Source organism: Rissa tridactyla, chromosome 16 (genome assembly GCF_028500815.1).
Source record: "Rissa tridactyla isolate bRisTri1 chromosome 16, bRisTri1.patW.cur.20221130, whole genome shotgun sequence".
NCBI lineage: Eukaryota > Metazoa > Chordata > Aves > Charadriiformes > Laridae > Rissa > Rissa tridactyla.
This window is the reverse complement of record NC_071481.1, coordinates 2,648,849-2,671,112: the sequence shown is the minus strand read 5'-3', so window position 1 is coordinate 2,671,112 and position 22,264 is coordinate 2,648,849. Positions and strand designations below refer to the sequence as shown.

General features: G+C 46.5%; 1 protein-coding gene across 4 annotated transcripts; it reads left to right on the top strand.

Annotated features, from left to right (window-relative positions):
* Nucleotides 1–562: 562 nt before the first annotated feature.
* MMP23B (matrix metallopeptidase 23B) lies at nucleotides 563–22,200 on the top strand. Of its 4 annotated transcripts, XM_054222578.1 has the most exons (10): nucleotides 3,100–3,356; nucleotides 3,959–4,086; nucleotides 6,899–7,234; nucleotides 10,112–10,257; nucleotides 13,105–13,244; nucleotides 14,499–14,666; nucleotides 16,624–16,788; nucleotides 17,642–17,752; nucleotides 18,740–18,866; nucleotides 19,588–22,200. In XM_054222578.1, the coding sequence occupies exons 3-10, from the start codon at nucleotides 7,064–7,066 to the stop codon at nucleotides 19,760–19,762; spliced, it is 1,203 nt and encodes a 400-aa protein (XP_054078553.1). In that variant the 5' UTR covers nucleotides 3,100–3,356; nucleotides 3,959–4,086; nucleotides 6,899–7,063; the 3' UTR covers nucleotides 19,763–22,200. The 4 variants fall into 4 exon arrangements, 3 of the variants coding, with proteins under 3 accessions (XP_054078554.1, XP_054078553.1, XP_054078552.1); XM_054222579.1 differs by lacking the exons at nucleotides 3,100–3,356; nucleotides 3,959–4,086 and adding an exon at nucleotides 563–666; XM_054222577.1 differs by lacking the exons at nucleotides 3,100–3,356; nucleotides 3,959–4,086 and adding an exon at nucleotides 5,915–6,312.
* Nucleotides 22,201–22,264: the final 64 nt, after the last annotated feature.

Here is a 22,264-nt window from a genome sequence, read left to right as displayed (position 1 = left end):
GTGCTGGCACCTGGGGAAGAGGGGACGGAGGCAGCAAACTCTTCAATGCCTGTTGCGTTATCCGCATCCCTTACACCTAAGGTGCCAGTTTATCCAGGAAAACAACAACAGGGAGCATCTGCTTCATTTTTGTATAATCTATTTGGATGCTAAATGAAGAGAGGCTTCCAAGTGATTATTCTCCCCAAAGGGAAAAAACTGTAGGAAGACTGCAGCCTTCAGCTTCCAAGCTGTGCAGCTGTTGCAAAAAATTGAGATTTATTTATTATTTTTTTTTCCCCCTGGCTAACGAAAAGAGGTTTTGTAGGGAAAGAACTCCTCCCCTCGATTTTAGGTTTTAATCTTTTAAAATGCAAGTTCCGTTTCACGACCTCCTGATCTTGTTTTCCTATCAGCAATTCATTGGGCCAAGTCAGAGATGGAGTTTAGCACCTGCTTAAGAACTACAGAAGGTTTGTAAACGCAGCTTTCAGGCGGGGAGTGTGTTCTTTCATCTCCCTGTGGTCACTTCTGAGGAGCACGGGCTGAGCTGTTAAGCACCGTTTTGACCCTTTCCTTTTCCTAGTAAGAAGAAGGGAATTGCGCCACAACGGAGGAGACAGGAGGAGGTCAGTGGAGCTGCAGGAAGAAGATGATGGAAGGCAAGCAGGTGCCCAGCTGTGCCAGGTATGGTTTTGGCAAGCGTCGCCCCCCCGCGACAGGCTCGGCTCCGTGGGAGTCTGAGGCTTTGGAGAAGCGAAGGTGGTTCTGCTGTTTTAACTTTCCCGGTTGGCTGTCCCTCCTTGCTGGTTCATCTTGGCGCTTTAGGGCATGCTCTAGTGGCAGAGATTGTAGGGTGTTGGGGGTTTTTTTTGTTGGGGTTTTTTTTTGTTGTGTGTGTGTATGGTTGGACTCAATGATCTCAAAGGTCCTTCCCAACCATGAAGATTCCATGATTCAATGATCTTTAGCTGTAATCCAGCCTGTACTCTCAGCCTGCAAAAGAGTTTCTCTGCTCCAATCCAGGCTTGAATCTGAAGTACGAGAAGAAAAAGATAGCTGTAGCAAGCAGGAAAAGAGCCACGAGCCCGGACTGAGATTAGGAGCTGCATTAAATTTAGCTGGAGGTTACGAGAGAAGAAAGGAAGGGGCAAAGTGGGGGAAGATGTTCCTCCCCTTTCTCCCTTAGCTGCCAGTTGGTTTTCCTGCTGGTTACAGGAATGGCAAGGGGCTGAAGGACATGTCAGAGCCGTAGGCAATGCTCCTCTAAAGACCAAAGACAAATATTGTCATTGGCTAATCGCTGTGGACAGTGAGTAACTTTCTGCTTGATGTCTCTTACCAGTTGGTCTCTCACAAACGAGACTGACGGGTCTTTGCCAGTGAGCTGGGGAGCTCCTTGCTTTCCCTGGGGCTTCTGCCATCTCCCGAAACGCGGCTCTGTTCCATGCGGCCGCGTACAGCAACGCTTTTGAAAGGGAAAGATTTCACAGAGTCTTTCTGGTGTAAAACTTTAAATATAAGACGGCAGCTCGTGTCATACTTGGAAATGGGGTTTCTAAAGCACTTCCTTTGGGAGTGTGGCCAGAACTCTGTGTTGCAGACAGCATGATGCTGAGGGAGCGGAGAGAGGGAGAGTCAAAAGGCAGAGTTAGGAGAAGAACCCATCTCTCCTTTGATTATATTCCTACTAGTCCATCCTGCTCCCAGAATTTCAGGAGGATTTATCCATCCACAAATGGATTACAGATTACTGATACAGCCCACCAAAGAGCAACAACGAAAATACCCGCCCAGGGAAGCGATTCTTCCTCCCTTGTGGACACACTTTATTACCTGTGTATTGGGAAAAATTCCTCCCTCATTTCATTCCTGAAATTCTACTCACTACGTGGCCATGATGGGACTGCTGAGCTTCTGACTGGGGTCAAGACCACGTCTCTGGTAACAAGGTCAGGCCAGTACAGGCACTTCTGTGAGCTGCAGCTCCAAATTGACAGTTAAGCAAAATATTCCGCTTTCTTTGCCAGCTGGAGCAAGCCCTTGTTTTCAGCTCATTTGCCATTCAGCAGACCATGGACTTTTCTAGGAACATCAGCAGATGCTGATCACGAGGGGCTGCACGATAGAAGGTGGGAGAAGGCCTGGGGACTAAAGAACATTCTTATTCTCCCCCTCCCTGGGGAATGCTGCTCCCCGCTACAGCAGATACAAACCTTTTTAGTCCGTGACCCACTGAAAAAGTACAAGTTTCAACTGCCGTTCCCACAGGAACCACGTAAGAATGTTGGGTTGGGTTTTTTTCCCCCCAAGTTGTGAGACGAAGGGATAACTATGTAAGTGCTTTTTAAAATAAGAGCTATATGAGGGTTTGCTAATTCCTTTCACATGGGCCACCAAGGAGCCTGTATGCGGTAAATCACATTCAGCTGTGTGCGCTCCCCCTCCCCGGCCCGTGGCCTGGGTTTGGACTGCTGCCCCAGGGGCGGAACGCCGATGCTCATGCCTTGAGCCCTCAGACACCGTCAGATGTTATGTCCTCCTCCTTTCCCTGTCTTCCCCACCTCCATCTAGAGCTCCCAGTCCACGACAGGGGAAGCTGATGGGAGCAGTTTGTTCCAATGCCGAGTAATACGCGCTTAATCCATGAAATAAATAAGAGGTTTCGTGAGAGGCGAGATTAATTTTGGATGGTCAGGCAGCTGCAGCTGTAGCACTAGTGGTTGCTGTCTGTGTAGTGTGTCCTAGCACGAGTATAGATACGTGGGAATTGTTCTTGTGTCGTCCTGGGGACTCGAGGGAAGCGGTGCCAGTGGGATTCCCGGGCTGGCACTGGGGCTAACTCTCCTCTTAAACGTGGCAAACGTAGCAGAGGTAACCATTTAGAAACAGTGCTGAAAGTAACTTTTAATGTTAACAACCCTGAATAAAGGAGAAGAGAAAGATGCTAAGAGTAATCCTCAGAAGTGAGAAAGTATTTATTTTTGAGCTAAAACTTGCCCTTGGGAACGCAGCCATATGGTGTGCATTATACGGCAGCCCCTCTTTAAACTAAACATTTCAGCAATTAAGACTGAAAAGAGCAAAGCAAGACTGAGGAGATTTAACAAGGAGAGTGCGTTGTGCAAATGATCCAATCCTTTATGTTCTCCATAGTCTCTAGCTGACCATTGTAGGTTTTATGGGTGGGTTTTTTTTCATTCCCTTCTGACAGATGCTTTTTCATGTGACATTAGTTGCAGGCGCAGACCTCGGGATACGTGTCCCTGACTGTTTGCTGGTCACTGCTGCTGACAGCATGAAGACAAAGCAGAGTCACTTCTGTCCCCTGCCTTCCTTTCCTGTTCCCCGTGACGCCATATGGATTCCCTCAAAGTGTAATGTGTTCCATTGCTTTTAGACACTGTACAGAAACCAAAGCCAGGAATGTTTTTCTGTCCAAATATAGTCAGGATGACAGTTCCCGCCTGCAGTCCAAACCAAATATCCGCGCTTGAGAACCCGAGACCTCTAAAATTCATCAGGACTCCGAAGTCACAGCAGCAGCTCTCTGCACTTGTATAAAAGCAGCCGTCAGGGCCCCAGGCTGCCTGGTACAGCACGGAGAATATTTCCAGCTATTGGAAAAGACAGAGATAAAACTTTGAAGTTCTGACTAACTTGGCAGAGGGCAACACTGGCTCCCAGAAAGGAGTCTGGGGAATTGTCTGAAGCATCTGAGAGAGGCTTAAATTCTGACAAGTGCTGTAGATCTGAGGCCGCTGATGGCTGCATTTAAGAGTCCTTTAAGCACAAGTATCTCTTGGGAAGCCGTGATCTTCTTAACCTAGGGCAGGGAACATGGATGGAATATCAACAGATGTGCACTCTGGTCCTAATAATCCTTAAAATAGCTACATAAGAGAGCCGTGCTTGAAATTTAACAACCACAGTATTAATGAACTAAGTATAAACCTGAAATTTTGCTTTTTACCAGCAGCGGCGCTGGGGATTCTGGCCAGAGGTTGTGCGCCAAGGAATCCAGATGCACGGTGACTTTATCAGAAGCATCGTTAGTGTGCACAGCATTAAGTTCACGCGTCTCCCTTAGCTCCGCAAGTTGCATCTGTAAGTTCTGAATACCTCAGCGTAAGAGCTTTCCTCATCTGACTCTCATTGCCATAATAACCGAGGTTTGTCTTGGCCTTACTGCTGAGCTGGTTTCTGAGCAAATATTTGGCTTAGATTTTAGAAGTTTTGAAAGCGTTCTGCAGCCAGTGGTCTGATGAAGTTGGATGCACAGGCACTGTATTTCCACGTGGATGGGCACGGGGCATTCCCAGCGTACGGGGGGAAGCAAACGATGTGCTTTCCAAGAACCCCGGCTCGCTCTCTGCTGATCCATCAAGGTAAAACCCTCTCTCTACCTTGGCAGGGAAGCAGGATCCTAAATGTCACAGAGGCCGTGAATCATCTCTGTAGCTAAAGATTCCCATTCACCCAGCAGCCGCGGGGCAGGAAGATGAATGGCCGATATACAGTATGGTCTCTTTCCCATTCAGAATACTTCAGTAACTCACGGAAAAAGCCTTGGCTGTGCTAACCTTTAGTAGCTGCACAAATAAGTATTCAGAAACAATGAGGTCCTCAGGAATATGCTTTTACTACAGCTCTAGATACTAACCTTTGGGGGTGGTGCCTGAGCCGCGGTGTATTTTACAAAAACCTTGACTTTCTTTATGTTGGGACAATGGAAGTTCTTAGTTCCCTTGGGCTAGGTGGTTGTGCGCGTTTTTAATCTATGCCTTAAAACTCGGGTTCACGTAGTCATCTTCAGAAACAGCACGGCACTAACTGGGTGCTTCGAAGCTTTCAGGTTCCTGCTCTGCAAGGTTCTGTGCTCGACCTCAGGCAAGTCCTTTCTCCTGCAATTAAGACAATATGGTCTTAACCTGTAAGGCGCAGGTAACGGCACTGCCCTGCCTTCAAGACTGGTGTGAGATGAAATGCTGCGAGTGACTGGGAGACGCTCAGATACTCTGGCAAGCGTATGGTGCAAAAGTTAAAATCTTTTTCAAACGCTGCTGACTCTTACCAGCCGCATGAAAGGCGGATGCACTTAATGCCATTACACAGTTCCATGACTGAAACTCAGTGTTCTTCCAGCGCTGTGTTCGCTGGCTGTATTTTTCTGCCGAGCCAGTACTGCTGTACTGGAGAAGAGCTCTTGGCTGAAGTTTTCGAGCCCCATTCCAAGGCAGGTTTTCACTTCAAGGCTCCCTTCTCAATCAGCCTCTCTGCAGATGCGTTCTCGTCTACAGACTGAAAGAAACTTGTTCGGGGGACTTGAGGCATTGATAAGTTTAGGAGTGTGTCGTTACCAGTTTCTCACTTCATACTGTGGTCTGCGGCTTAAACCACAGACGGAGGTGCATTTGCACCGCTCTTCAGAGCTCCGAACAAAGCGCTTTTTCAGAGGGCTCATGGACAAGGATGTCTCACTCTGCCAACTGTGCTGCAGGGGAAGAGGTGTAACTATCCCTAGAAAGTCGTAGCTAACGGCTGAGACGAGCCAATATCTCAGACTGCTGCCGTTGACTGCTTTGATCCAGAGGAGTTAGAGCCTTGTACCCTTGCTTTCTGCTCTTTCTCCTCCTCCTGGTTCCAGCTTGCCTTTGTAATTCTATCCATAACTTCCCTCCACGTTACTCCTTATTCTCTCCTTCTCCCAGTACCTGAACAACTGCCACACTTTGTCCGTTCTCTGCAGAAAGCACGTTTTTTTTTCTCTGGGGAGGGAAGCTTAGTGAAAATTGAAAAAGAAAATTTTCATGAAATTGTACACAGACTCATTGGGCAAATTTATTCTGACTTGTTTAAAAGTTCCCGGACAGCTTTAGTCTGAAAATACATGAAACTTATAAAATGTCGCAAGCTTGATTATGAACTAGGGGAAAAAAAAATTCAAATGAAACCATTTCTCATTATTAAAAGCGCAAGAAGTTTCTGAAACCTTTCAAATGCTTCAGATATTCCCTGGAGACGTTTTATACTGGCTGGCAACAGAACTGCCCCCTCCCCGCCACTGGTTTGCGAAACTGGGAGATTGCACGGTTCCTTTTCCTCTGCCTGGGCACAGCTGAGGACACCCCGGATCAGGAGCGCTGAGTATCCAGTGCCCAGTGACCAGGCAGAAAAGCACAGCTGTTTCTGAAAACTTGAGATTTTTCTAGGTAAGCTTTCTAAAAAGTCCTGAACTGACTTCACGTCTGCAGCCTGGAGGTGCCTCAAAGAACCTGACAGCTTCAGACAAACCGACCGCTTCTCCACGTCAGCCTGTCTGAGGTGCTCAAGGTGAGGTACCCCAAATCGGTGTGATTCGGAACATACTTCTCTTTCTCAGCGTGATCCCTCCTTGCTGGGTAGCTGCCAAGGACACAAGAAGTTTGCAGGTCGCTTGCCAGGCTTCACGGAAGAGGGAGCTGATGTTTACTTTTATGTGAGTTTGTAAACTCCCGGAGCAGAGAAGCCCTGCCTGCTCCTTCACAGCATCTCCCTCTCATTCTGCTCCCGAGGACAGCCCCTGACAAATGACAGCTCTTCCAGCATTAAGCATCCCTAAAGAAACATTCCAGGGGCGTGATGCTGGCTTCTGGAGTCCTTTTTCTGCCCCCTCCCCCAATTTTTTTTTTTTTTTTTCTCATTACATAAAGCTGACAACTGCAGATCTGTCCTCTGTTGATCACACAGTCAAAGAAAAGAGTTCACGTCCATCCCAGCTTGTTTCACTTTGCTGCTTTTCCTCCGCCAGCCCAACTTTCAGCTGCAGTAATATGATACACTTGGCTGAGCCTGAGAGAATCTTTGGCACATTGGAAAGAGGCTCAATGTAAAGTCTACGTTTTTTTTATTTTTTTTTTTTTTTTTTATTATTTTTTAGGGCTTTTTGAAACTCTAGTGATTCTGCACGGCTTTGGCAGCAACTGCGGGGCTACTCACAAATGCTCCAAATGCAACTGTGAGCAAAAAGGATTAGCAGTGCATTCTGTGAAGAGGATGTCTTAGTGTCTGTCGCGTCTCCCTCTAAAAAGTATTAAAGAACGACATGGATCAAGTCGAACAACTTTCTGCAAAGGGAAGGAAGAGCCTCCTCTTAGTTGATAAGAAAAAGAGCAATGGCTGTAGAACCGTGGTGGGATTTCTGTGCCTATTCCCCGCAGTGGCTTTGCTGGCCGCTGTGGGAGACCCCGCTGGAGCTGCCCTTCAGGAAAGCCAGGTAGGGGGAAGGAGCTAATTCTCAAATGCTCGAAAGGGGAGTGGGGACATCACGTATTTGCGCCTGTGTATTCTTTTTAGAAGACGGATAAATTCAGGAAACAATCTAAACGATACGTAAAGAACTGTTAAGGCAACAGGATCTGTTTGTGGCTGTTTGAGTCCCTTTTTGCAAAGGATCCTAAAAGGTAATTATGCATCAGGTAGAGTCAGGTTATTAGAGAGGTGTAAGCAGCTTGCAGACAACCAAACAGGGAATGCACAAAAGATTTGGGTTGTTTTCCCTCAGAGCTTTGTTTATTTTTCCGAGCACCTCTGCGTTCCCAGCCTAGGGTGATGTGGCATGCATACATTCAGATTTCCGAAGCAGCTGAGCTTTCCAAGGAACTCTGGAGTCGGGGCTCAGTCTGTGCAAGATCTGAGCTGGGAGTTAACGCTGGACCTGCAGAAACTATTAGCTGATATTAACTCTCTTTCAGACTCCGTCCATTAACGAGATGCTGGGATGGACTGGTCAGGGGGAGCTGTAGCAAGGCTCTGGGACTCTCAGAAGCTGATCTTAATTTTTGCTTATAGCTTAATTTTACCTTTTAATTTCATAAACACCCCAATCTTATTTAAGTGCTGGCATCCTCTCCTGCTGTTTGTGTTTATGAAGATCCGGGCAATAGCACCCCTCGTTTGCCTGACACGCTCCGGGCTATTATTGATTGGCACCAAGTCGCAGAGTTATGTTAATGTTTAGTTTATGAAAGAGGAACTGCGTGACTAGCAGAGAGAGAGGGGAATAAATTACATTCGTTACAACTCCATGAAATAAATTAATGGAGGTCTGACTGTGCAGGGCGAACAATGTAGAGCAGGGATGTTGACCGGGGTCTGCCATTATATCTGTTGGTGTCTTGCAGTTGGGAGAGAGTTGAAGCACTGGCCCTTCTAGTGCTTCCCAAGCTTTTTGAATGTTTGAGCCCTTCACCCGCAGTCGAATAGGTTTCCTCCTGGGAGCGCCTGACCAGTTCCGAGCATTCCCATACTCTTGGTTCTTTGGCATCCAGGCAGATCCTTTGATCCACTGTGAAAATTTTAACGAGGTCATCCCATTTCTGTCAGAATCCTACATCTGAGCTACAGCGTATGTGTGGTACCCACCCTTCCCCAGGGCATTTTGCAACGCGTTCTTAATTAAAACCATCCTGTTGCAGCCGTGGCAGGTAGAACAAAGACTGAGCAGAATGTTTGAGCGCGAGAACTCAACCCTCTGCACCTCCCTCGACCTAGTGACTGGCTCAGATACGGGTTTCGGTGATTGCTGTTGGGCCCCAGTCACCCTTACTTTGTTTTCTATTTTGAGGATAAGCTCACTAGGGACACAGACTTTTTTTTTTTTTCTTCTTTTCGTCCCCCGTGCTTGTTCAGCACTTAACAGCCTTAGGGTTTTAAGCTCAACGGCTGTAGAAAAGACAGTAATTTTCCTCCCTTGGGGCTGCAGGAGTGTTCCTTGCAGAAGGAGAAGCCAGTGGGCTGTTTCTGACTATCTAATTCTCCTCTGCTGATACCCAGGGGGCTCTGAGAGCCTCAGGATTTCACCCTGTGCTGGTGTAATTTAATATGGAGACTCCGCTGATTTCGAATTGTGAGTCAGACCCACAGCTGAGCGGGAAGACTAAAAGACTGTCCTTCTAGGAAAGAAAGATGCTGAGATTAGAAGAAGCTAGAAGCTCGCGTGGTTTGCAGACAGAGCCGGAGAGACGGGTTTCCTGTTAGGACAGAGTCCCTCAGCCTCCACCAGGCAGGGCTAGCTGTAGTCAGGGAGAGATGGTCGTGATTTGGGCAGTGTCTGGCAGCTGTTGCTTCCAGCTTCTTGTCTTTTCTTGCCGTTGGCTCACTGTGAGAGCAGGGATGTGCTATTTTGACTCTCGGGGCCTCAGCTCTTCCATGAGTGAAATAAAGACAGCTCTTGCTTTCAGTAGAATGTGCTGTGAGGCTGAACAAACTCCTCCTGGCGCAGCTTTTGTAACGTTGCCACTGTAAATATCGCTTAGTAAGTGTCTTGGTGCCTCAGGAGCAAAGACAACCCAGAGATAGTCCGTGTCTTAGTCCTGAAAAGGGGAGGCAGAGCGGGGAGAATTCCAGACAACCGTGTTGGGTCCCATTCCTTGGCCTCCATTACTCAGGACTAAAACGCCTTTACAGTTTGAGTCAGACCTGTCACCCAATTTGATGTCTCTTACTGTATGATGGCATTAAATGCACTCCAGGGTTTCCAGCGTTCCTGTTTACTTTGAAGGCATTTCAGACTTTCAGATCCACGGTGCGGCTTTATAAAGAGCTCTCTGCACAAAGGCCTGCCTGTTTTACTCATTTGTCCAACATTTCGTTTCTTCTGTGGCGAGGCTGGAGAGCAATAGCAAAGTGAAAAGGAAATGAAAACTTTCCAGGAAGAGCTGCAGCACTTGCCGTGGCCAGAAGCCTCCTGAGGCCCATTTCTGCTCCGTCTGCCGCACTCCAAGAGCAGAGCGGAGGGGCCGCAGTGCCCTAGTCTGGAATTACGCAGCAGCTCGAGGGAGCCTGCAGCGCTGATCCTCTGCGATCCAGCGTTGAGGACTGCTGCTCCCTTCCTTCCCCAGCATGTCTGACCTTAGACGCGCCCCGAGAACCCCTCACACTGTAGCCCCTCTTTTGCTCTGCCTTGCTTCTGTTCGGCACTCGGAACATTCGTACTTTGCAAATCACTGACCAGCCGATGCACTAGTCTTGTCTCCTGGACGCCCATAAGGGAGTACCAGTTGTGCTGCCCAGCGTCCAGTAGTTTTTCTTTTATGCTCTTCAGTCCTGCAGTCTCTCCCATCTCTTTCAACCCCCTGTTTTGTCTTTTAAGGAAGATGCCACCTCACCTGGTCTTCGTGGAGGGAGTGCCTCTGCTTTGCATGGTCCAGCTTTCCCACCTCGGCCTCCAGCACGGAGAAAACGATACACGATCACACCAGGGCACTTGAAATGGGACCACTTCAACTTGACATACAAGTACGGACTTGCAATGGCTGTAAGAGTTACCATTTTCTAAGTGACGCTGGGGCCTGAGTTTTTCCTGCCGTGGGTACAGATGTTAACCGTATCAATATTGCTGATGCATTTGCTAGTGAAGTAGCTGCCAAAGCCACTCTGAAGTAGGAAAAATGCTACACGTCTCACCTCAGCCGTGGCTCGCGTGAAGCATTGTCGCCGCATTAGAAGCGAGTAGCACCTATGGCTGCTACTTATAGTAAAACTAAGTGTTGGGGGCAGGTTCAGGCTGCCCAAACTGGGGACTTCCCTCAGAAGGTCGTGAATTGAATGCTAACTCTGTCGCGTTGGTATTTTTAAGAGACCTCCCTATGAACCTAAACCATCACTGAGAGCAATCTTTGTTGAAAGGTTCCGTGATTTCAGGAGGACAGAGCTCTGTTGGTGCTGAGTGCTTTTAGGAATCTCTGCTGGTTCTCTTCTGGAAAGGATGACAACGCTTAGATTGCTAACTAATAACTAACTAATAAACAATAAAAAGCCCTTGTCAATTCTAGGGTGAATGAACGTTAACCCTAGTATTTTCAGACATTTCTGCCACGGAAAAGTGGCTGTCCAGGTTACTGATTTCCAGCGGGGTTTGCCACTGCTCAGAGCCCTGCGGCGTTTCAGCGGTACCGTACAGCTGTGGAGTGGTTGGGTTTTGATATGATGGAGCTGTGTAAATAAATGTGCAATGCTAGGACTACTTTCAAGAAGCAGGCTGTTCAGAGCCAAAGCTGATGGAGCCCTATGGATTTTCACTCTGAACTGTTTCTCGTTGCCGTCTGGCCCTGCTGCTGTTGCTGGCACAAGGCAATGTCAGTCCTGTTTGGTGTTCAGCCTGGGAGCAGCTCTCTTCCTTACTTTAGCAGTGGATGAACAGCCCTTAAAACTGTCCAGTGCGATCCTGAAAAGATGCTTTTTCCCTCTGGGAAAATTTTAGTAGCATTGTTGAATGTTTTTCAGGAGAGCTAGCGTGAACTCAGACAGAACAAGGTTCAGGGAATCCCCTGGGAAACAGTTTCATAAGACAAGTGCTAACAGGTAGACTCAGACTGTCACGGCAAACCTCAGACCAGCAGGAGTCCTGGGGGTTTGACTGAAGAAAGGCCTGTTGTTGGCTCCTGGCTGAGAGTCTGAGCCTTCCTGGAGACGCAGGAGCCAAATCAGGTTTTTTTTTTGATGTCTTATGTGATTACAAAGGCCCTTTTACTGTGGCTGCTAACTCCAGCCCCTCCTGACTTTAAGGTACGGAGCAAGCCCCAAACCTGACCTCTCAAGAGCGCTGCAGTCACTAACTGTTAAACCGCAGTGGTGTGAACGGCAGGTCACGCTGGATTTCTGAAAACGCCTGAAAGCGGCCTGCGGCAGCAGCAATGTGTGGTGCAGCTTTCTGTTGGCGTTGGGCTGAGGACATGGTGATGGAGCTGTGAGGGTGTCTCTCCCGCTCTGTCACGCTGACCAGCCTGTGACTGTAACGGGTGGCAGGGTTTTCTGTCACCAGCGCACAGGAGAGGAAAGCGTTCTGAGCTGTTTGCAGTGGAGGTGAGGAGGGGCAGCGGGGTGCGCAGAAGGACAGCAGCAGTTGTGTCTCTCCGAGAGCCCTGCGCTAACCGCTTTCTTCTCCCCAGAAGCAGGAGGGGGAGTATCTCCAGGTCACCAAATGCAGGCCGGGAAGATAATTTGGGAAGTGCGGCTGTTGCTGCAGTTACCTCTGTCCTCGAGGTAGCTCTCACGCCGTCGGTTACACCAAAGTCCCATTGCAGCTGTCACTGCCCCTATTTCTCGATGGGTGGTGGCGGTTGCGTTGTTCGGCGGGTGATGCCGCAGTGCTGCTGGGGACGAGCTGGCAGCCCGCCGGACGGCAGGGGGTAGCTCTGCCTGTAAGGACAGACAAAGAATGAGCGGGTGGCATGAACCTGACTCCTTCACACTGAGCAGAGAACATCTATCTCCCTTTACGCTCATCCCAAACAGGCGAAGCCTCGTGATAGTCTTAATTGTCCAGGTTTACACTTATTAACAGCCTGGCTTGATACGAAACCTTCTGCTCCCTTTAGGATGTGCTGGGACGAAGGGAGAACATAAAGAGCGTAGCTAAAACACAGCCAGAGGGGATAGCAGAATATACACAACTTTCCCCAATTGCTACACTTCAGGCAATTTCCTGAATGCAGATCTTCCTTTGGGACAAGGTAAGTTTCTAGGAGCCATAGTACGTTTCCATGGTACAAACAGGGGTTCTGCCAGCCTGCACCAGTAGTTTTCTTCCAGTTCGGCTGTATCAGTACCTGCGGCCTAAGAAAAAAACCCTCTCTCAAGTCTCTCTCCCAAGTGATGAGATTTTTTCAAAGGAAATAACTTGTTTTACTATCAAACCTTTGATAGTCTTTGAACTCTCTTTCCAAAGTTCTATTGAGAGTATTATAATTCAGTGTGTGCACGTACATTGTCGCCCAAGCGTTAGGCATTGGAGTTACCTGCTGCTGAAATGCAGTTGTTTCCTCTTCTAGAAGCGCTGCACAACTTTTATCCTAACAGATGTTAGGATAAAAATAGTTTTCCAAGAGAACCTTGTCTAAAATTATGTGCTTGAGGAGGGACAAAAGCTGTAGTCCAGAACATATGATTGTAAAGGATATCAGTAATATATTAGCCCCTGTGGGGGGTTTACTAAATATTCTCAATATCCAGTTCAAGCTAATCCTGTTTTGAACATGCTGGAGTGAATGGAAAGACCCGACTGTCTGCTGCAGCCTCGAGAGCCTCCAGCTGATGTTTGAGAAGGGAAGAGCATTTTCCTGAAGCCGTTGTGTGTTCCTACAGGATCCTGTCCTTCCCAAGAAACCTCATAAGCGCCAGGGACACGCGCAAGGGGCTGGCGGCTGCGTTCCGAATGTGGAGTGAAGTTTCACCGTTCAGCTTCAGGGAAGTGCCACGCCACGTAGCTAGTGACTTGAAAATAGGTAAGACTGCACGGGCTTCTGCGCTGACAGGACCCGGCCTTGTACGTTAAATCCCCCGGGGGCTTGCAGAGGTTCGGTACGTAAACCAGGAGTTCGGAGGCAGGAGACAGTCCTTTCTTCCTCTGTGGACTCAGCAGGGCCTCTTGGGCAGGGACTGGGGCATCGTTTGTCTTTAGTCAGGTAGACAAACTACGTTTAGTTGCTCTAAGGAGATGTTAATGTCATAATTAACACTTTCTGTGAATCTTGCGGTCGGGAAGCTTTAGGTATTTGACAAGAACTAACCCTCAAATGCTGTTGGGACAGGATTATCTCTGTTCCACAGCTGGGGAAACCGGGTATCGAAAGGTGAAATGACACATCCAAGGTCACACAGAGCCAAAGAGCAGGTGACGGATTCCAGGTTGTTTATGGTTTTAGTCTCCCTTTTGTTGCTCCTGTTGAAGCATCATCTTTTCTTCTGCCCTCCCTCTTCTCCCCTTCCTTCTGCCCCTGTATCACTACACAGTAGTTACATCCGAGTTTCTCAGGCCTAGAAAAATGTCAGTGCTGAGGCGTTATCTGCTCAGTCTCAACTCCAGATGTAAATTCTTCCTGGGATTTATGGCCTCTGTGAAATAATTATTTCCTGTGCAGATGGCAAGATTGAGATAAGTAGCAGATTTACCGCTGTTTCGCAACATGCTCTTCGCTCTGCTGTCGCATGACGCTCCGTACAAGCACACGATGCCCCTTCCCAGGGCCCGTCCCACGTCCACGTGTGAGCCCCAGGTGGCCCAGTTCCCGCGGGCGCAGGGCACGCTGCGATGCTGCTGTGATGCTAGCAAAAAGCCAGCAAGCTGCCATGACTCTAAGGCTCTTTATTTATGTTTAAAATGGCACAATGACATCCCGGGGTTACCATCTCAGTGTCCAGCTACTCTCCAAAAAAAAAAAAAAAAGGAAAAAGTTTCCACGTGATGTTGCAAAAAGAGCTCAGCGTTCCTTTCTGAAAAGTAGGCTCATTGTGTCCCTTGGACACAGCTCTAAATCCAGGGTCATCACAGGGCCAAGCGTATTTCGCATCACATGGCCATCCTTCCTGACAATCGCTTTCCATTTATTTTTCCTTTTGTGGCTCTGTAGGTTGTGGGATACCATACGAGATTTTTTTTTTTTTTTTTTTTTTTTTTAGTAAACCACAGGTTTACAGATGACCGTGTCCTGGCCGGGCTTGCCCTGCTGGACATGCTACATCTGCTGCTTTTTTCACAGGCTTCTACTCTATCAATCACACAGACTGCCTGGAGTCGCTCATTCACCACTGCTTTGATGGAACAACAGGGGAGCTTGCCCATGCCTTCTTCCCACCCAACGGGGAAATCCACTTTGATGACCACGAATATTGGATACTGGGGAATACCCGGTTCAGCTGGAAAAAAGGTAACGCATGTCTCAGGGAACACATAATTAATGCCTGCGGGATTTAGAGTTTAGTTCTTCTTCTGGGATTTACCGAGTATGGGAAAGAGACGACAGAAAGGGTTGTGATTTTCTGTGAATTTTGGAAGTTGTTGGTTTTGCTGTCAAGTGGCTGAATCGCTGTAAGGGACCGTATTTGGTGGCAGCGCCATTTCTTTCCGAATAGTTCAGTGGATTTAGTCGGTAGTTCGATAATTACATGTGGCTCCTGCCCAGGCAGGTGCATCTCTGAGAAGGGCCCTGGTGTATCACTTCTGCTTGCTGGCGCGGCTGTTTACATTTGAGTTTTCCTGGGCCTGTGGTCATTTTTGGGTTTGTGGGCACCTACAAACGTCTGTTACTTATAGCTCGGAGGTTTCTTTCTTCTGGATTTTTTGTTTTTAAGCAATATCAAAACTTAACTTTAAATTAAAAGCAGATGGTCCCTGGCTAACTAGCACATTCAGTTTGTATTATATGACCAACGCAGTACTTTTTTTGAAAGTAAAATATTCTGCTTTTCAAAAATAAAAAGAGAGATTTTAGATGACACAGAGGGGCTTCTGCCTGTCTTGTTTCCCACAGCACAGCAACAGATAAGATCCAGGGACAAAGACCTAGGAGAGATGATTTTTAAAGCAAGAACGTCAGTGTGTATTAAGAAAAGAAGGGGTCAGATTATGTTTTGTAAAATACTCAGCTTTGAAAAGATGCCCTTCTCCATCGAACTTCTGAAGCCTGCTAACTATATCAAATGGCAGTGTTTGTCAGGGACAATAAAAACCAGCGAGTTTGGTAACAAACCTGTGCCTCGAAGTTAGAGAGCCGTCAGGGAACAACGGCCTCTCCCAGCCTGTGCTTTTCTGCGAGCAGCTGTTGGAACAAGCACAGACACTTGCAAAGCTTCTTAGCGAAGTTTTGCTAAGATTATGGAATAAACGAGAGTCCTGAGTGCCAGCTCTGCCCTGACTTTCCTTCGTGGCAGTGTAACTCCATTCTTTTATATGGAGAGGGACGTTGATTTGCATACAATTCCGTCACCTTTGAGAAGTAGTGCTAACACTTCTGACTTCAGAAGGCCAGTGTGAGACTGAGACGATTAACGCTTGCCCACAATGGCTGCTGCTCTTTCCAAAGCTGAATTGGCCTTCTTTAGCGGCATAACGGAGGATGGGAACAAAATAGAACAAAATTATTGTTCTTCCAAGTCACGTCAGAGAGATTTAGCAGAAGTATTTAAGAGCTCAAAAAAATCCACCCACTAGGGATTCCTGTTTAATGTACTGATAAATTAAGCTCATGTGCAAGCTACCCCTTTCAGATGCTTTCTGTCCACAAGCAGTTGGATTTAACGCAGGAATTGTGAGTTTCCTGCAGCCTGTAATTGTGCAAGATATCAAGACAGGTGTCGTAATAACAGCTCTTGTGACTCAACCTTCAGCTAAAATCCATCTCTGCTGGACACAGGCTCCAAGATGCTCCCGAGAAACTTGAGTTGGACCTGTAGGCTGTGGGGGATGCAGGGGTCAACTGGAGGCTCTTTCAGACTGGAATATTCCAGCTGATTCCAGCAATCTCACTCCCAGCAGCCATTTCCAGTCTCAGCTCAGGGCTCTGGGAACAAAGTTAGCAGGAAGCTGACGTGAGCGAGCGAGCATCACACAGGGCACTTGCCTTCATTTCAAACATTGCTCTTTCAGAGCACTCTTCCTGTTCTCTGGCATTGCTGCTCTCTGTCCCGCTGTTTGAAATTAGAAGCATGCGGAAATAATTAGCTCATCTATTTGCATCCAAGCAGCTACAGGGAAGATGAAACTGGGGCAACCTTTGATAAGACCGTACCCTCCTAGTGCTAAAAATATATCCCCCTGGTTTTACACCAGGATTAGCAAATGTACTTCACCACACAATGCCAGCTGCTTTTCCGTTTCTCTTCCAGGTGTTTGGCTGACAGATCTGGTCCATGTGGCAGCTCACGAAATAGGACATGCCTTAGGACTCATGCACTCCCTCAACCCCAACGCCCTCATGCACATCAACGCCACGCTGACTGGGAAAAAGACCATCTCTCAGGATGAAGTCTGGGGAATTCACAGGCTTTACGGTAAGGAAGGTGGGGTTGTGCTCTGGGCTCCTCCCTATAAGGAACTTTTCCCTAAAAGTGTCAGTTGGATCCTGTGGAGCTCTCATGGCGTTACACCCTCACTGTAAGGCAGCGAGCAGTAAGGAGGAATCTTACTCCTTTTTTTGCGAAGTAGAGCTAAAATGAGGTGTGGCACCGTCAGTTTCCAGCACTACTAGCTTCGAATGTGATAGATAGGCTGGAAATCTTACAGGTGTGGTGCTCCCACCTCCCCAGAGTTGGGGTGGGGGGGTGTCAGGTCCACGGCCTCGGGCTGCTCTGAGCCGCTGCAGCAGAGGCACGGGCAGCCCAGCCCCGCAGCCAGCTCCAGGCACCGACTCTGCACCTCTTGTACTGCGGCTTGTACAAGAAAAAAAGGTTAATTTTACCTGTGGAGAGCACTGACTTGTACATTTGCAAGCATCAAGTGCACAAAGGGAAAGGAAAAGCTCGCACGCAACGGAAGGGGGAAGGCAACAGCGGTTAATTACTCTCTTGGCTGGCCTCGGATGGATTAATACAGGATAAGAAAACTCTCTGCAAACCAAACAGGCTCTGGCAAGATTTTCTTGAGCTCTGACACGTTTACATGCTGCTCTTCAAACGTTACCTAGGGTAGGACTTAGAAATAGCAACCCTTGAATCACTGATGCCACTGCATGAAAGTAGCTCAACATCCAGCCCCCTGCTGCTCTATTTATGGTGCCCCTGCTCTGGATTCCTTCTCAGCTCTACCGTAGGCATTGAGCAGTCTGATTAGGTGAAATGTCAGTTGGTTTCTCAGAAGGAACAGTCTAACCCCATCTCTCTAATGCCTTGTTTCCTTCTGTTTCAGGCTGTAAAGACAGATTATTTATGTGCCCATCATGGGCACAAAAAGGATTCTGCGAGAAACGCAGGAAGTTGATGAAAAAGCACTGTCCGTCTACCTGTGACTTCTGCTACGGTACCCAACTTCTCTTCTGGGGTTCGCGGTGGGGTTTGCACAGAGGGAGGAGGTACAAGTTAAGCAGCGTTTGCTGCAGGGATAGGCAGGGTCTTAATTCCTGTGGATGCACATGAGTGGCCCCATCCAGCTCTGAGGAGAAGCGTAGCAGAGATGGCATCTTACACGTTTGAGCCAAGATAAAAGCTTGGAAATAGGAAGCAGCGTTTACGTTTAAACATTTGTGGACTAGAACATTAAACTGTCCCATTCTTCTCTAGTTCAACTGAACCGATAATAGGGAGTTTCTGAAAGCACAACTGCTCCCTGCGCCTCAGGCTGCTTCCCTTTTGGACCCAGCTGAGGAAGCGAGATGCTGATGAGTCAGATTCAGAGATAAGAGATGCAGTACAGTTCCTGATGCAGTGATGGGACATGAACAAGACAAATGACATGTCAGGCACAGCTGGACTTGAGCTGCTCAGCAGAAAAGGAGATAAAGTATGTTAATCACCTTAATCTAGTCTCTGTTTTATGAATCCAGATAAGTGACTAATGCAGGATCAGGTCGTTACTGCAGCTGTGGAACTAAGCTTCAGATAAATACCTACCCACCTTAAGATGTGCCACAGAACTTGTACCCTCTTTCTCCAGTACAGAGGTATTTTTTAGACCAGATTCATGCAAAGATGCGGTCACATAATTACAAACACATATATTCCAAGGGAGTGTTCACACACTGAACATATACTCTTCCATATATATGAAACGGGCAAGTTGATTTTTACTCATCTCTGTAAGTCTATATGCCATGAAATTGTTATCTTTGCATATGAATGATGTTACGCGTCCGTCCAAGAATTGTTCAGTAGGAGGTGTTTTTAAATTAATACTTATGAGATTCCTTAGTTGATAATGTAATTCCATGAAAGTGTTTTGGAATGACTAATGCTTGATAATGAGATATGCTAACGTTTGCCATTTCTTTCTCTCGCCTCTGGTGGACAGAATTCCCATTTCCAACAGTCCCCCCTACTCTGCCCCCGCCAAGGACAAAAACCAAGACCGTTTCTGAAGGCAGGAATGTCACCTTCCGCTGTGGACAGAAGATAATTCATAAAAAAGGCAAAGTTTAGTAAGTGCTCTATCATTTATTCCAGTCCTTTAGGAGACTTTGCAGCTTACATACCCAAAAAGGATGTGGAAGTCGGACAGAACAGCGTAAATAAGAATGCAGTTTATCTTCTGGGGCGTCACTGTCTCATTTGGCACCCAGCGTAGAAAGAGGGGTGGCTGGTTAACTGTGAGAAGGGAGCGTGCAAATACCGTTCATAACACTGCAAAGCATTTAGTCTGAAAGCAGAGCTATCGGAGAGGAGCAAGCTGAGTCAAAAAAGGATAAAATCCAATTTACATATATATATATATATACACAAAGGTAATTCTTACCACCAAGTTGAATTCCCTGGCCCATATTCTGCAAAAAAAATAGTCTTAAATTTACCCTTTCAGTTATTAGTTTGTTAGCTTTTACTAACGTAAAAGCATGTTATTTCTGGATGTATCTAAAATTGAGAGAGATATGCCCAAGTCCATGGGTTAGTTGAGACTGAGGACTCAAATTCCCTTAAACTTCCGGTAAGTTCAAGCTCCTAAATGTCTCCAGATAGTGCCCCATTATAACTGCCACTGTCTACCTGAAATAGATAGTAAAACTTCACTGTTTTGTTGCTGATATCCCATCTGTGCTGTACACAAGCAAAAGTTAGCAAGAGAAGGAAGAACCACTAGCACATAGTGCATTGTACTGGACGTTTCGTAGTTTAACTCCTATTATTTTTTTTTTCTTATGACAGCTGGTATAAAGATAAGGAGCTTCTGGAATACTCATATCCAGGTTACTTATCCTTAAATGAAGATCACATGAGCATCATTGCAAATGCAATTAATGAAGGAACTTACACTTGTATAGTAAAGAAAAAAGAAAGAATCTTGACTACTTATTCCTGGAGAATCAGACTGAAGCACTAACAAGGCCCCTGGAATGAGCACTTCAGTTACTGCTAGTTCTGTTTCAAATTCAAAATGTTTCTTTGGCATTTTATATTTAATCTCCAGTAGTGCAATGGAACTTCTGAAGCGGCTGCTTCCATACCTTGGCCAAAAGAGACTCTGAGACTTGATTACTGGAATGTAAAACTTTTCCAAATTAGTTTTAATGATAAAGAATTTATCAAATATGTGCTGTACAGAGAATTAAATTTTTTTTTTAAAAAGTAAAGTGTCAGATGTTGCAGTTAAACTATGTGGATCCCTGCAGACGGCTGAAAAACAAGAAACATAACTCCTCGTCAAACAAACGAGTGAACAGATCGATGGCGCAGCTGTGTCGCAATGGAGGCAGAGGTACTGTGGAAGGAAAATGATCAGTTACGCTCTGTAAGTGTTTTGCTGTCATTTTTTAAGTCCTGGTGCATAGCACTAGAAGAACTTCTAAAAGAGTGTAAGACCTTATAGTACTTTTACTTGTCAGAAGGAAGATGTAGGGTCATAACAAACCCTCTCCAATTACTCCATGCCACATTTTGACACGTTCGGTTCAAGTATCCACAGAACATGGTTTTCCCCCCAGCCTCTTTCCTGTGGTTTGTATTTATTACTGGTGTAATCTTATCCCAATAGACTGTTTACCTCCATCAGCAGCTCCTCAGAACTTCTCCTTTAGGTGTCTGATCAATAAGCTTCTCAACTCCTTCAACAGAGATGAGGTAATTTCCACCGCTGGCCTCCCTCAGTCACCCAAACGAGGAAGTAAACGTGCCGCATCCAACAGGAAAATCGCATTAATATCAGCAGGCGAAGCCTGGTGCACTCCAACGTCTACAGCGGCGGAGCATTCGTTTGCACATCTCAGAATCCCTGACAGTCTTGACATTTAGCAAGGTCCTTTGCCAGTGTTAAAGCAGCCTGCTTAGGATCATCCTTTTTTCAGTTGTCCTCAACCTCTTGAAACAAGTCTCTTCCTACTTAAAAGCACCAACAAAACTGCAGAGCACCTCGGGCGCTGCAGGGTAGGTTAGCAGTTTGTCTAGCAAGACCTGTATTACAGCAGAAAGGCTCTATCAATTAAATTCTCCTCTGTTCTAGGACAGTTTTACCATCACAGTTGAGAGTACAGCATAGTATAAAACTTAAAAATGCATCTTTGCATAGACAATTAAGCTCAGGATCATAAGAAGCAATTACTCTATGCAAAAATAGACAACTGAGACAAAAATAAAAGCTGAGATGTAGTAACTGAATAACATTGCACTGCTCAGGGAGAGCTATTTACCTTCTACGAAAAAAAAAAAAAGTGAGTTAACATATCTGCCATAACCATGTTAAATTTCCATTGCAATCTGGCATTAGGGTTTTTTTGATTTACTAAAATTACCCCAACTTAGATGAATAACCCGTTTTCTCAGGAACACGGATCTTCCAGTGATGCCCGTACTGGCTGCCACAATGCCAAGGAAGCTAGAAGCTCGGAAGGCAGTGATTGCACGGAGTGCAAGACGCACAGCACAGCTTGAAATACAAAATACGCAGTTGTGGTCTACTCCTTTAGAGCATAACAGCTCTCCTTTCCTGTACGCTGGGGCATGTAGCAACCCCCCCACTTTTCAGTGGGTTATCGATCTCCACCTATGAGGAATCTCGCTAAAATCATGCATATTTCGGTTAACAGACTAGTAACCAGAGCTGTTTCTCCTGCAGCACTAGGCAATCAATCAGGTCTAAAGCAAATAGTTCTGCATTCCCCCACAGAAAAACAAAACCAACAACCAAAACCACTGTTTTCAAAATTTACCACACTGTTAGTACATCCAAATTCCAGCTCCAAGGCCTTTACCCAGAGAAACTCTTAAAATGCACTGAAATTGATGGAATGTTTATAATTTAAGTTAATCCTTTTACTGGACTGGTGCCCAGTTCTGACTGCATGAATACCCTGGTATTTTCCAAATCTTCCCGTTCCCAGAAAAGAATGATACCATTATAGAAATTAGAGACTCAGAAGACCCCGATATTCCAACGTGATTCGTCTGGCCTTTCATTTTATGAGAAAGGACTGGAATATGGCATTATACAATCAGTAAAGCTAAGCTCTTCCTTTTTATGGAAAAAGCGCACATTTAAGAGAACTTTCTATAGAAAATGAAGTATCATCAAGTCTCCATATTAAGTCTTTTTGACTTATAAAACCACAGAGTACTTCTTTTGCACCAGTGCCATTGTAAATACATGTATACAACACATCAAACAAACAGCGTTCAGCTCAGCAGCGCACCCAAAACCATTGTGAGTATCGAGCCCAACCCCGCCTAGCTCTCTGCAAGGCACACAACGGGAAAGAAACCTCAGAACTGGTACGGTTTTTTGCTCTAACTATATTCAGACACATAGAATTTACTTCGAATAAAGCTGTTTCCCCAGGCTGACAATACGCTGGAATAGTCAGCACAGATTTGGGGACCACAGGGAAAATAA

Bases quoted from the DNA above. Each gene is read 5' to 3' on its own strand.
- MMP23B (XM_054222579.1), top strand. From the start codon at position 7,064: ATGGATCAAGTCGAACAACTTTCTGCAAAGGGAAGGAAGAGCCTCCTC. The intron at 7,235-10,111 runs GTAGGGGGAAGG...TTGTCTTTTAAG, and splicing joins CTGCCCTTCAGGAAAGCCAG to GAAGATGCCACCTCACCTGG. The intron at 17,753-18,739 runs GTACCCAACTTC...TCTGGTGGACAG, and splicing joins TACCTGTGACTTCTGCTACG to AATTCCCATTTCCAACAGTC.